Source organism: Polyodon spathula, chromosome 7 (assembly GCF_017654505.1).
Source record: "Polyodon spathula isolate WHYD16114869_AA chromosome 7, ASM1765450v1, whole genome shotgun sequence".
Taxonomy (NCBI): Eukaryota; Metazoa; Chordata; class Actinopteri; order Acipenseriformes; family Polyodontidae; genus Polyodon; species Polyodon spathula.
Window position 1 is genome coordinate 22,709,639 of NC_054540.1, and position 12,454 is coordinate 22,722,092.

At 34.4% G+C, this 12,454-nt stretch overlaps 1 protein-coding gene across 1 annotated transcript in view; it reads left to right on the forward strand.

The window, feature by feature from the left end:
* Window positions 1–12,454, forward strand: part of LOC121318358 (membrane-associated guanylate kinase, WW and PDZ domain-containing protein 2-like) — a 208,162-nt gene that overhangs the window by 72,255 nt on the left and 123,453 nt on the right. The window contains exon 2 of the mRNA XM_041254921.1: window positions 8,912–9,031. Coding sequence (XP_041110855.1) covers window positions 8,983–9,031 — 49 coding nt within the window. The 5' untranslated portion in view covers window positions 8,912–8,982. The remainder of the gene's footprint in view (window positions 1–8,911; window positions 9,032–12,454) is intronic.

A 12,454-nucleotide genomic window follows, 5' to 3' on the forward strand; every position in this document is an offset into this window, starting at 1 on the left:
TAAGAACAGGTTTATCTACATGAATAAGATGTTTTTTATTAGCTGAAGGGTGTTTATTAATGTTTAATTTTTGTTGCACATAAATACCCTTACAAAAATAAAACACATTACAATGCATTATTTTGGCTACAGTATATGTTTTATGCATTACATACCTTTTAACTGCAGTGGATTCTTTTTTTTTTATTGTTTTTGTGAAGGTATATGCTTTTGCTTTGTGAAGAAAAAAAACAACATGATATCACACTGCAATTCAAAGACATTTTTTTCCCCCATTTTGTTTTTCTTTTCTTTAGCCCTCTCCAAGTGGTCCCGTAAACAGGATTTTACGGAAAGAATGAATCGCTATTGAACTTTGAATATGCTAGTTAAAAAAGAGAAATAACAAAAAATGAATCAATTGTTTCTTTCTCTTATTGCAGATTCTCGTTTGATTCATGCTGTGCAAGACCAGACCCAGACCAATTTAATTTGAAATTGCATTACAGGAGAACTGTATTTGCTATAAATAATAGGTTTTCGTTTGAATTTGCAGTACTTATCTGCTGTGCTAGTTCCCACTCACATTTCTCAAGTAACACCTGTAGAGTGGGAGTGGTGGTAACTATTATTTATTGTAATGAATCAGCCAATTCTATTTTGGTAGAAGATTTGAATTACATGGTTTATTGATTTAATAAAAGTATTGTTATTATTATTAAATAATTATATCCAGTACAGGCTTACATTTGATTAGAGTCATTGGTTTTTTAAGATATAGAAACATCACAATTAATGCAACACATTCTTCGAGTCGAAGAATTGTAGCCATGTAGCTTACAGTCAAAATATTAATTGGCGGGGCTCCCAAGTGGCACATCCAGTAAAAGCACTTGTGTAGAGTGCCGGGTGCGCCCTATAGTCTGGACGTCGCCGGTTCGAGTTCAGGCTATTCCACTGCCGACCGAGGACGGGAGCTCCCAGGGGGCGGCACACAATTGGCTGAGCGCTGCCCAGGGGGAGGGAAGGTTGGGTCGGCCAGGGTGTCCTCGGCTTACTGCGCACCAGCGACCCCTGTGGTCTGGCCGGGCGTATGTAGGCTTGCCTGTAAGCTGCCCATAGCTACATTGTCCTCCGATGCTGTAGCTCTGGGTGGCTGCATGATGAATCCGCAGTGTGTAAAGATGCGGGTGGCTGACTGCACACGCTTCGGAGGACAACGTGTGTTCGTCTTCGCCCCTCCCGAGTCAGCGCAGGGGTGGTAGCGGTGAGCTGAGCTAAAAAATAATTGGGCACTACTAAATTGGGGAGAAAATAACAAAAAACAAATTGGCGACTACTAAATAAAAAATAATAATAATAATTAGCCATTTTATCTTCAACTAGGATTTTTTTTTCAGACAGGTTATAGAGAAGAGGTTCTCAGTCCATTTCACCCAAGCAAATTCAATTTGGGTGCAATCTCCTTTTAAATGTGTATAGTCCCTCACAGGTACTATATTCTAAACATCAGTTTTTTTCTCAAATTATGCTGTAACAGCACTTTAACAAATTGATTGGACCTTTTTACCATAGGCGACCTGTAACCCAGCTGGACATTTACAGTAGGAGATTTATCTGAGAATGTATTGGTTCTTGCAACTGACTTGAAATTGAATCCCTGAATGGCACATCTAAAATAAATAAAAATCAGTTTAATTTTGCAAAAAGCCTATAGCAAAGGATTTAACTTTTATTAGCTATTGTTTATGCTTGTCATTAGTCTACTGAGGCACAAGCAGTAATCATGTAATAATGAATGTTCATCAATTTTGGAAGCACCCTGATTATGATAGAATGCTAATTGGTTTTAGTAAATGTTTACATATTCATTTTTACTTTTTGTTTCTGAAAAAAATAAACATGTTTAGTTCTAGTTACCTGGCAAATAAATTTGAGCCAGAAAACCATGATTAAGAAGATATGCTAAGAGCTACAGTAGGAATTCAAAACAATTGCATGTTTATATATCATTTACCCCAATACAAACTAATAAATTAAATGAAGCATGTGCATTTCATGTTCATAATTATACTTGCCTAACATCAAAGGTGGTCACGTGACTATAGACCTTAAAGTCATCTCATTGGGGTTCAAACTAGAAATATAAGCTATGCAAAGTGAAACTGCAAGTAATGTAAATGATGGAAGTAGCTCAGATAACATCCCAGTGGATACATTCCTTTATAAATTAAGCTTATCTCAAAAACTTCCGAGGCAACTTCATTATTTTACCACTCTTGAAAATGCATTGCGCATATCTAGCTGTAGAAGCAGCATCCATATATACTATATAGCATTTGGCGCCGTTTGTCCCTCAGTGGCCCCAAGCAAAGCTCGATTCCGGGGCCCATATTCCGTATTCTTACCAGTAATACAACGCTATGATACCATGACTCAAATAAGGCAACAACGACACTGTTAATTGTATTGCATTTTACTATAGCAATCGCAAAAAACACACTCACAGACAGTTAAAACGTAACCTTTTGTGCTTTCGCAGCAGCAGTCTGCAATTATAGCTGAATAATCCAGTTTTGTGCAAATCTGCTGCACAATCGATATCTATCTGCCCTAGTCCAGTCAAACGTTCCTGCGACATTGTAGAAAGTAAATCGTTTTTTAACATTTTCATTTTCAGGCATGAAAAGCTCTCCCCTGACGCTTCTGATGATAAGCACAGTCAAAAGCAGTCAAGTCAATATTGAGGTTAGGATACAGGTCCAGCAAATTTCCCTAGTAGATGTAGTCAAGCATCGCAAGAAAGAGACGAGGACGATACATTGGCTGGAAACGCATTTATTTGAATTTGTTTCCAGGTTGATTCAAACATGCAGCCTATACTATTGCCCTGACGTTTGGAGAACTGAAGGCAGGCATAAGCAAACTTGGTTTGAGCGTGTCGAAATTAATTCCTTTTTAAATATCTTACAGTTTTTATCTTAAATCGTGTGTTACATAATTACGTGGCACACAGTAACATATCCTTGCGCACGGCTTTAATCCCCTACACTTTATGTTTTTTTCTGTTTATGATTTGTGCCGTATAGATAAAAAGAATAGTAAATGGCTAATAATGTATTAATTCTGATAAAGACGATGTGGTTATAAGGGTGTGTGTGTGTATATATATATATATATATATATATATATATATATATATATATACGGGGGGGGGGGGGGGGGGGGGGGGGGGTCTATATATCTATATATATATATTCTAATATATATAAATATATAGCCACGACAACGGGGATACTCCGGTGCTGTTGCCCCCCCCCGGGGTGTTAACGTGCCCAACGTCTCATCACGTAACAATTGCACGGGTTGCAGAGTAGCTTTTATCTGCATTAAAACAGAAACCATCATTATGCCTAGTCTCCAGATTGTCAACATTTTTAGTAGTGTGAATGTACTGCACAACATATGAATTACTGTAAGGGTGAAAAATTAAACATGGAACTAATTTCACACAACATTATGCTTAAGGCTCTTATTTCAATCGGATTGCAGCAAATACATGATAACACCTACATCCATTCTATGGATGGTTACATGATTTATTCTGCAAATGCTGCTGTCAGTTTTTTTACCCAGTACATCTTTGATATGTTTTAGATCACTTATTATTATATATATATATTATATATATATATATATTGTCATATATATAGATCTATTCTGTTTGTCAGATAAGACGTCGGTGGATGTTATAGACTTTTTCTGATCTAATTGGAAAAACTCAGGTATAAAATCTCGTTACACACGTCGTATATTAAATATTATATTATTATTATAATTTATTATTATTATTATTATTATTATATTATTATTTATTATATTATTATTATTATTATTATTTCTTTTTAAATATGTTTAGTTTACAGCTGGTGCTTAAAGGCAGATCTTCACCAACATGTTTCCTGGAAGTACATCTGGCCCATGAAGGGGGAGAAATTCAGTGGTGGACAACTTCAAAGTCCGTACTAGTCCGTACTTACTTAATTGAACTTGCTAATGGTCAGGTCAAGGTTATAATGATACACTATTCATCAAGGTTACCAATACAGAGGCAACCAAAACAGCGGTGGTATTACAACAACTCGTATATTCCAATAGTTGTTACTACAGAGATAGCCACAGCTGACAGAAAACAGGACGCTCAGTAGAAGGGACATGTGAAAAACAAGTTTAGTTTCAGGTTTTCTTTTTCTTTAGAGTACTGTAGTTAATTCACATTGGACAAAATGGTTTCATGGTTGGTTGGCTGCAGTATGGAGATAATATTAGATACTGCTAAAAATATATTCAGACTAAAAATTATACATGGTCACAGTGATGCCTAACCTGAGATTTGACGGGGAAATTTATTTGCAGTAATAAATCATGGGCGTTTGATTAGACACTGCCAGGTTTGAAAATGCATTTAATTCAACAGCCTTATTTAACATCACATAGCATTGTGGATTTGGTAACATGTAATTCTGTATGGTATCTGTATGTCATGTTTATACCTCAAAAATGGTTCCCAACAGTGTTAGTAAAATACATCATCCCAGCCTCAAGTAAAGTTATCTTTAGTTGTTCATTCTTAACAAAAAATAAGTCATAGATGTTGCACCTCATGGACTTTTTTGCTATACAATGAAAATATTTAAAAATACTGCTCAACCCTTTGGTCAACTCTCTCAGAACCGGAAATGTGATACTTGTTCCAAATTTGTGAATTGTTGTATGTTCCAGTAAAAGGCTGAGTGGATTGTGTGAGGGGAGTGGGAGGTTGTGACACTAATGCTTTTGACAAGGGCAGTTCTTGTAAAAAGTGGAACTTTCTTTGAAAACTGCAATCCATTTGGCTCCATGAGTGAGAGAACTGTCCTGGGAGCTAATAGTAAATGCATAGACCCTTGCTCTGGAGCTGCACTGAACCATGTTACAAAATGTTATATACAGAAAATGGAACATTTGCACATAATATGTGGCGTTTCCGCAAGGGACAAACTGATCCATTGCTTCTCAAGGGCAATCAATCTTGTCTAGCACTTGGATCACTTTATTTCTGAAGAATATAGGCTACATGGTTTTTGTAGAACTGGGTACAAATGTACATGGATCTCACAGTTCTTGCGTACCCAGTCATTTAATAGCATTTATTTGGCTCCTATGTTCATTCTGAGCACTTTGAAATACTATAGCTGAAGACTAATGTTGAGCCCAAGAGCGCTGAGTTTGAATTTCAATCCTTTGAACATGTGGGAATTTAAACCAACTTCTGAACACACATAACGCTACTGTTGTACATAAATACTGTATAAACATTTAATTTTTAGTCCATATTTTAAAGTAATTGTAGCTAACAAAAGAATCCTATAAATCCTACACATTTTTGCACATCTAGATATTTTAACATGTAAATACAAGTTACCTACATGCCTTTATACAAGAAATTGTATGTAGAAGTGAATTATTTAAGAAAATTATAAGGCTGAAATAATTACACTTTATGTGAAAAGGGGAAGCAGAAATACTAAAATATCACTCTCGTTTGATAGGTTTAGTCTTGAAATGTTTAAGGCCTGCAATGCATTTATTAGGAATAAACATATTCATGCTCGATATAAAGCTCCTGCATTGAACTTTAATGCCCAGATCTACAAAAATAAAGGGACGACTTCTTTGACAACTTCTGAATAAACTAAAAGCAAATACTTAATTTTACGACATTTTTTCACTTTGACAAATTTGCCAGCATTAACATTAAAACCCTGCACAATTACTCAACCAGGGCTTAATTCTTCTGCTTGATTTGTATGCATAGAATATTGTGAACTCTTAAAACCCTCTTTAATCTGTATTGCAGCATAAAAAAATATTGGCCTCACATATTGCTTTGGCTGTGTCGTGCATGCCAACATGTGTCCTATAAATATTTAATTAGTGAATTGATTAGTGAATTAAACATTCAAAATCTGAAAAATTAGAATTTTCTCTTGTGCTACTGATGTTTTTCTTTTTTTTTTTTATGTACATGGGATGGATGTTGAATCATTCTTGAAAAATTGCATTAACCCAACATGAATATTAATACATTGGCATATCATCAGCACAGTACTGTACTTGGATGAGGGAAGAAGTACTTGAGGTAGACAGGCAAAATGAGATGACAGCTGATGAGGTAACTGTTACTGTTTGATCGAAGCATTGCTACTAATGTCTAAGCCTGCTTCATACTTGTATCATACACACTGTGTGATCTATTTCAGAATTTCTTTTAAAAAGAGAAGTTAATCAAACAAACAAAAAATAGAAGAATAAAATACAATTTCAAATTATATTTCATTCTGTTCAGGGATAATTGGTTGCATGGAAATGGGCTGTCCTTAGAGTTTGAGAATGCAGTACAGCAAGTCCAGCGTTGTATACAGTAGCTGCATCTCCCCGTACAGAGGGGCAGTTCTGCCCTTCGTGTACAAAACAGTTCTCTATGAACACAATGGGCATTTTTTGCTACATGCATACAGTGATCCCTGTGTACAGTATCTGTGTCAACATGACAGCTGAATCTCCAAACCCATTCTGTGTGGTACAACCTCACAGTGGCACGGATTCTGCCGTCAGTGCACTTCTGTATGTCTTATAGATTTATTCCTATTAACTGCTGTGGTTTAATATCATTTTTACAGTATATGAATCTGAGCAAGTAAGAATAACCCTGTCTGTCTTCCACCTGTCTTTACGTACATACAGTCTTTGTATTACACTTATGGAAGATGTACCACATGTCATGATAAACATGATTAATCTGTTAACTCTAATTTTGTATTAACAGTCATGACATGGGGTGCTACTGAATTACTTGTTTAAAGGCAGCAGTATTTACATCCACCCTTCTTTAAAACAGCCCCCAGTGTATGTTAATAGTACATTAGTCTGTTTTCAATTATAGAGGTAAATATACAATACCATTCACTCAATATCTATGAAAGGCAAGACAAATATGAGAATAAAATAAGAGCCTGCTATGCAGTAGCTCACAGCAAGAAACAAAGAATATTCTATAGTTAACATTTATTACCTGGGAAATGTATTGTGTGTTATGTGTGTTCTCTAAGCAGCAATGTGTTTGCATTATTATTATTATTATTATTATTATTATTATTTATTATTTGTTTTTAGAAATTTTATAGAATTAATTATACAAACAAAGAATGTTCAGAAGTGATTTGTTGAAGAATAAGAATGATAGAGGATGTGTCATCATCAAGTAAAAATGGCCCATACTAGAAACTGGTTTTCAGCTTATTTAAATCTTGTTCATTGTACCAATTTTAAAAACTGGCTTCTTAATCTCAGTGTTATTATGTGTGGAGTAAAAGTAACATATTAATGGTAACAGTATTTGAATTATAGGTTGTTTTATCAATAAAAGATCAAGACATACGGTTTTCACAGAAACCCGTTTCTGTTTCTGGTAAAGAGACCTTCCATTATCAACCATTCCAGGTAGTTCCTGGTTGGTTCTTCTTTAATTAAAGCAATTGTTGAAATACCAAATGGTCCATTTTTTGTCTGCATTGTTTGCTTTTGATTAATGAATACATTTCTTGAATGCCTACAGTAGGATAGTGCAGTTTACGCACAGTTCTGTCGGCATTAAACAGAGCAATTTGAGAAAAGATTTAATATATTTGACTATTTTGTGAGTTTTGTCGAGTTCGGCAAGATTTTGGTGTCTGGCCAAAATTTCTACCAGAGCTTCAGTTTCTCGCACTGTCCATGTAGTTTAGATGACCAGATTTCCACAGTTTTTTTTTTTCTTTAATTTACTGACGCCATAGCAACTGAAGCCAAAAACAACAGTATATAAAATAACACAATAGTTTAAAAATTAAACATCGGTGAATGTATTGCAGATGATATATTATTTTTAAATTGTCATCTAGTCAAAACACATTAAATGTACAAAAAGCCATGCAAGAATCTAAACCATGCTACATCAAAAACCAGAGCAATACATCAACAGCTGCCATCTTTCAATATGCCTTGCAGGATATTGTAAACATCCGGTGCACACACCATATAAACGAGCTGAGTGCACTTGCAAACTGCATTGTGACACAAAAAGACTTGGTATTTAATACAACCACATAACTGTCAGACATGCAGAGTAATTTAAATTTGAAAACCTCAAATCGTCAAAGTGACTGCCGTGGCGGTTCTAGTATTAATGTACATTGGTGGAAAAAGATTTGAAAGCTCAGTAATTTACTGTTTCTGAATGCTTCACCTTTTACAATCTATCTCTGTTTAACATACAAAGTCCTCATATTCTAGTTAATGGTAAGTGCTTCCCAAGAATTACAGCGATTACAGGTTTACTATTTGAATTTTGCAAGCACAGTTTAATGGCAGCATTGAAAATGCCCCAACAGAACAAGAACACTTACTAAAATTGTAAGTGGCATTTTAGCCCATTTAAATTATATTTCACACAGGCTGCTTTCCAACAAGTTTAATTGAATCGGGCAAAAAAAAAAAAGTTTAAACTATTTGAAGCCACTGAGAATTTGTTTTTCTGTGGGTTTTTCCTCCTCTCAGAACTGTATTAATTTTGAAGCAATTCCAAGCATTTCTTATGGTAGGCAGCACTATGTTGCTAAGTGGCCCTGCCTCAGACAAGAGACTTTTTATCAGTGAACTTAGTTAAGTCATGCTTGTCTGTTTAAAAGTAACTTCAATATTTATGTTTTGGACCGTCTATCTCTATATATTCCCTCTCTGATTTGCAAATTATCGGATATGTGTGCTCTTATTTGCTTAGTGCCTAGTATATAGTGAGTAAAGGAACTACAGAAATATCATTGTTTTAAATCTTGATTTTGTTTATTTACAGGCACCACAAGGCAACCTAAGGAGGGAGAGGTCCCAGGTGTGGACTACAATTTTGTAACTGTTGATCAGTTTATGGAATTAGAGAAAAGTGGAGTTTTGTTAGAGAGTGGGACATATGAAGGTAAGTTAACCCTTTTATATTAACCATGCTACTGTATATAGCATTTTGAACATTCCTATTATTTATTTATTTATTTATTTAAATCCGATAAACACAAAGTGTATTTGATTGGAAATGTATTTGTTTTTTCCTCCTCATTTGTTTCTATACAATTGGGTCATAAAAACTACAGAACATAAAGCTGCAACAACACACACATTGTCCTGCAATAGGGATCCCTTGCAGGAATGGGCTGCCTTTTTTTCAGCAGTAATATCAAAATCTTAAATGAAAGACTTGCTTTTCAGTCACCACAGTGGCGGATAGCTCTCAGTAAATGATATCATAGCTTTCAAGTGTAGCCATCTACAGTATTATTATTTATTTATTTATTTATTTATTAGCAGACGTCCTTATCCAGGGTGACTTACAATTGTTACAAAATATCACATTGTAAACTATCATATTACAAATTACTAATACCTATTATATGGAAAGAGCTTTGGGCGATCTTTTTTTAACTGACAATTTTTTCAAGATCATATTTAATTTAACAGTTTGATTACGCTGCATTTATAAACCTTACTTAAACCTTACTTTTAGAAAACAAAAAGGAAAATTAAATTATCATTTTCAAGCCTTATGAAAAATCGGTCCTGTAATATTAAGGCCTTCCTAAGGTTCCAGCAACATTATCACGCACAAAGGCACTTGCAATCGGTAGAGAGAGGGGTAGGTTAAGGGAGACTGAATACCAACATTTATTTTGATTAGGTGCCCCTTTTTCCCCATTGCTCTATATAATCATGTATTGGCCTTGCAATTTCATACATTTTGAAATGCAGAATCTGTGTCTGTCTGTGGCTATGGGAGCATAATCGTAATCTGCAGGGGATTCAGGTCTCCAAGAAAACAAGTGAAGTTTCCTAGGATTCAGATAAATGTGTGCATTTTAAATCTGTATAATTGTGGTTCTAATCAGCTGTATGATTGTTGGTGTTTCTTTTGCCCCATTCCTGCTAAAAAGCCAAGCGAGTGCAAGCAGTAAAGCACTAAAAACTGATTGAAACATGCCATTATAAATAGTCTGAGTGTCATAAAGGGTGTTTTAGTCTGGGTTATCAATAATTACATTTGTACTGCCACACTGGAGTAGGTGTTTACTTACTTATAAAATCAGACACATACTGTTTTTGGTCAACCCTGGTGTACAAAGGAATGCAATTACTATAAGCTCTTAAGAGTTTCTGAATCTAACTACGCTTTCAAAGACTACAGGCTTTGCTGGTAAAGTGGAGGCACATCAATGTGCATAGTACTGACATCTGATTGGCAGATCTATTAAAGTCTATCATTTGGAACCACTTGCTAGGTTTTGATTAAACATGGTCGGGCATTTGTTGTTATACTGCAAACTTCGGTTAAAGTCCCAGGGGCTAGTAATGTTATTGTTAAAGCAGTAGGGCATTTGGGAAATACATCTATTATAGCCACATTCATTTTCTCTGAGACCACTACACTTATTTTTGCCTCATTTAGTACTGGTTTCAGATGGTTTAGTGATGGTGTGAGTCGTTATTGCGTGATAGTCATACCTGCATCTCAGCACTTTTGGAAAAGAGCATTCAAATAGTGTTCTTCCCCTAGTAGGCCATTCATCTCATTTTTTTTTTTTAATAAATTGCAGATGGTCAATTTAACGGATGGTTGCTGAAGCAATGCTGTTAGATTTGCTTTCTTGTTTTGCTTTGTATTACAGGATTTAAGTTTGTGCTTATTTCTGGGTGATTACCCAACATAGTGTTTCCTTTCCCACACTTATGTTAATATTGAAAAAATTTGATCAGTTACATTAATAACCCAAGTTCTAATCTTACTTACAGAGGAAGATCTTTTTTATTATAAGAATTAAATACCAGATTTTCAGTGGTGAAAGTCACCTTTTCCTGCCACTTATTGTATAAAATTAGAGCTGTCAAGTGATTACAAAAATGAATCGCAATTAATCTTGAGATTTAAAAAAATAATGTTTGTTTTGGTTTTAATCGCATATTTAATTGAAACAATTACTGCATCCATCTCATTTAAGTTTGTTTTATTACTGATGCTATTATTATTATTATTATTATTATTATTATTATTATTATTATTATTATTATTATTATTATATCTAAAAAATAACTTGGCATAAAAACCCTGTTTTCCTATTTCTGGATTCTCTTCATAGTTTTATATTTATTTACAATCCAGCATTGTTGTTAAATGGTCTTAACAAATTGCTAAATCACAGTGAGTCAGTTTATTACTCACCTTACTGCATTTACAGTGAGTTTTTGTACAAGTTTCCTTTACTCATAAACTGATTTATTAATACTACTACTACTACTACTACTAATAATAATAATAATAATAATAATAATAATAATAATATTAAATTCGTTTTCTTAATAACTTGAAATTGCCTAAATAAAATAAAACATTCAATGAGAAATGGTTATATCCTACATAATTGTAAATAATATTGTTTAAAAATAAATGTGGTTATTGAAATAAAACAAAGCTACAATGTTACTAGGTCTGCAGTCAGTAGCTATGCAACAGCTCTGGTTATAATTAACGTATTGTACTTTGCTTGATTCATGGGTTTGTAGCGATCCTGAATTTACTGTCGAAACTGACGGGTTTCATTTGTTGTATTGTTGTTGTCTGTAACAGAAAAACCACTAGAGTGTATTTGCAGAAGTGAAAGAATATTTAGCATACAGGTGGTACAGCAGACTAGATTCAGTGATACTGGAACTCACTTTGACAGTAGACACAAGTAACCCTCTTTCTATGCAATGAACCGTCAAAGTTTTTAAAAAATAAACATCCCATTCGCAAGTCCTTCAATTTGAGTGCTTTGCTACATAATGCAGTTCCCTTGACTAATTTTATATTCAAATGATGACTATACTCATTAAATCTGGGCTTGCACTAAAATGGTGCCGCTGGAAATGAATTACAGTATGCTAAGAGGTACAAGACAGGAGTGCGATTAACACTGTTAAAAACATCAATCTCCCAAAAACTGCATTTAAATGCCAACCATATTAAGTTGACAACCCTATTAAAAATGTATATTTTGAATCAACCTTGGCTCAACTGCTTGTAGTTATGGCATCGCCAAGTCATGTGCAGAGTGAGTCATTCAATAAGGAGTGAGTTGGTAACACAGCGGACGCCATTTTGATTCACAATAAAAGTTGGGGTTTTAATCTTTTCTATTGGTCAATTAATCATCTGATCTATGATCGATTGAATTGTTTAATTACACTTGTTTGCTAGTGAATTGAAATTATATTGAAAAACAGTTACATATAAAACAAAGTATTAACATATTGCTATTTACTGCAAATGTTTGATATTGCCAGCTAATGTTTAATAGACATATATTTTCTTATA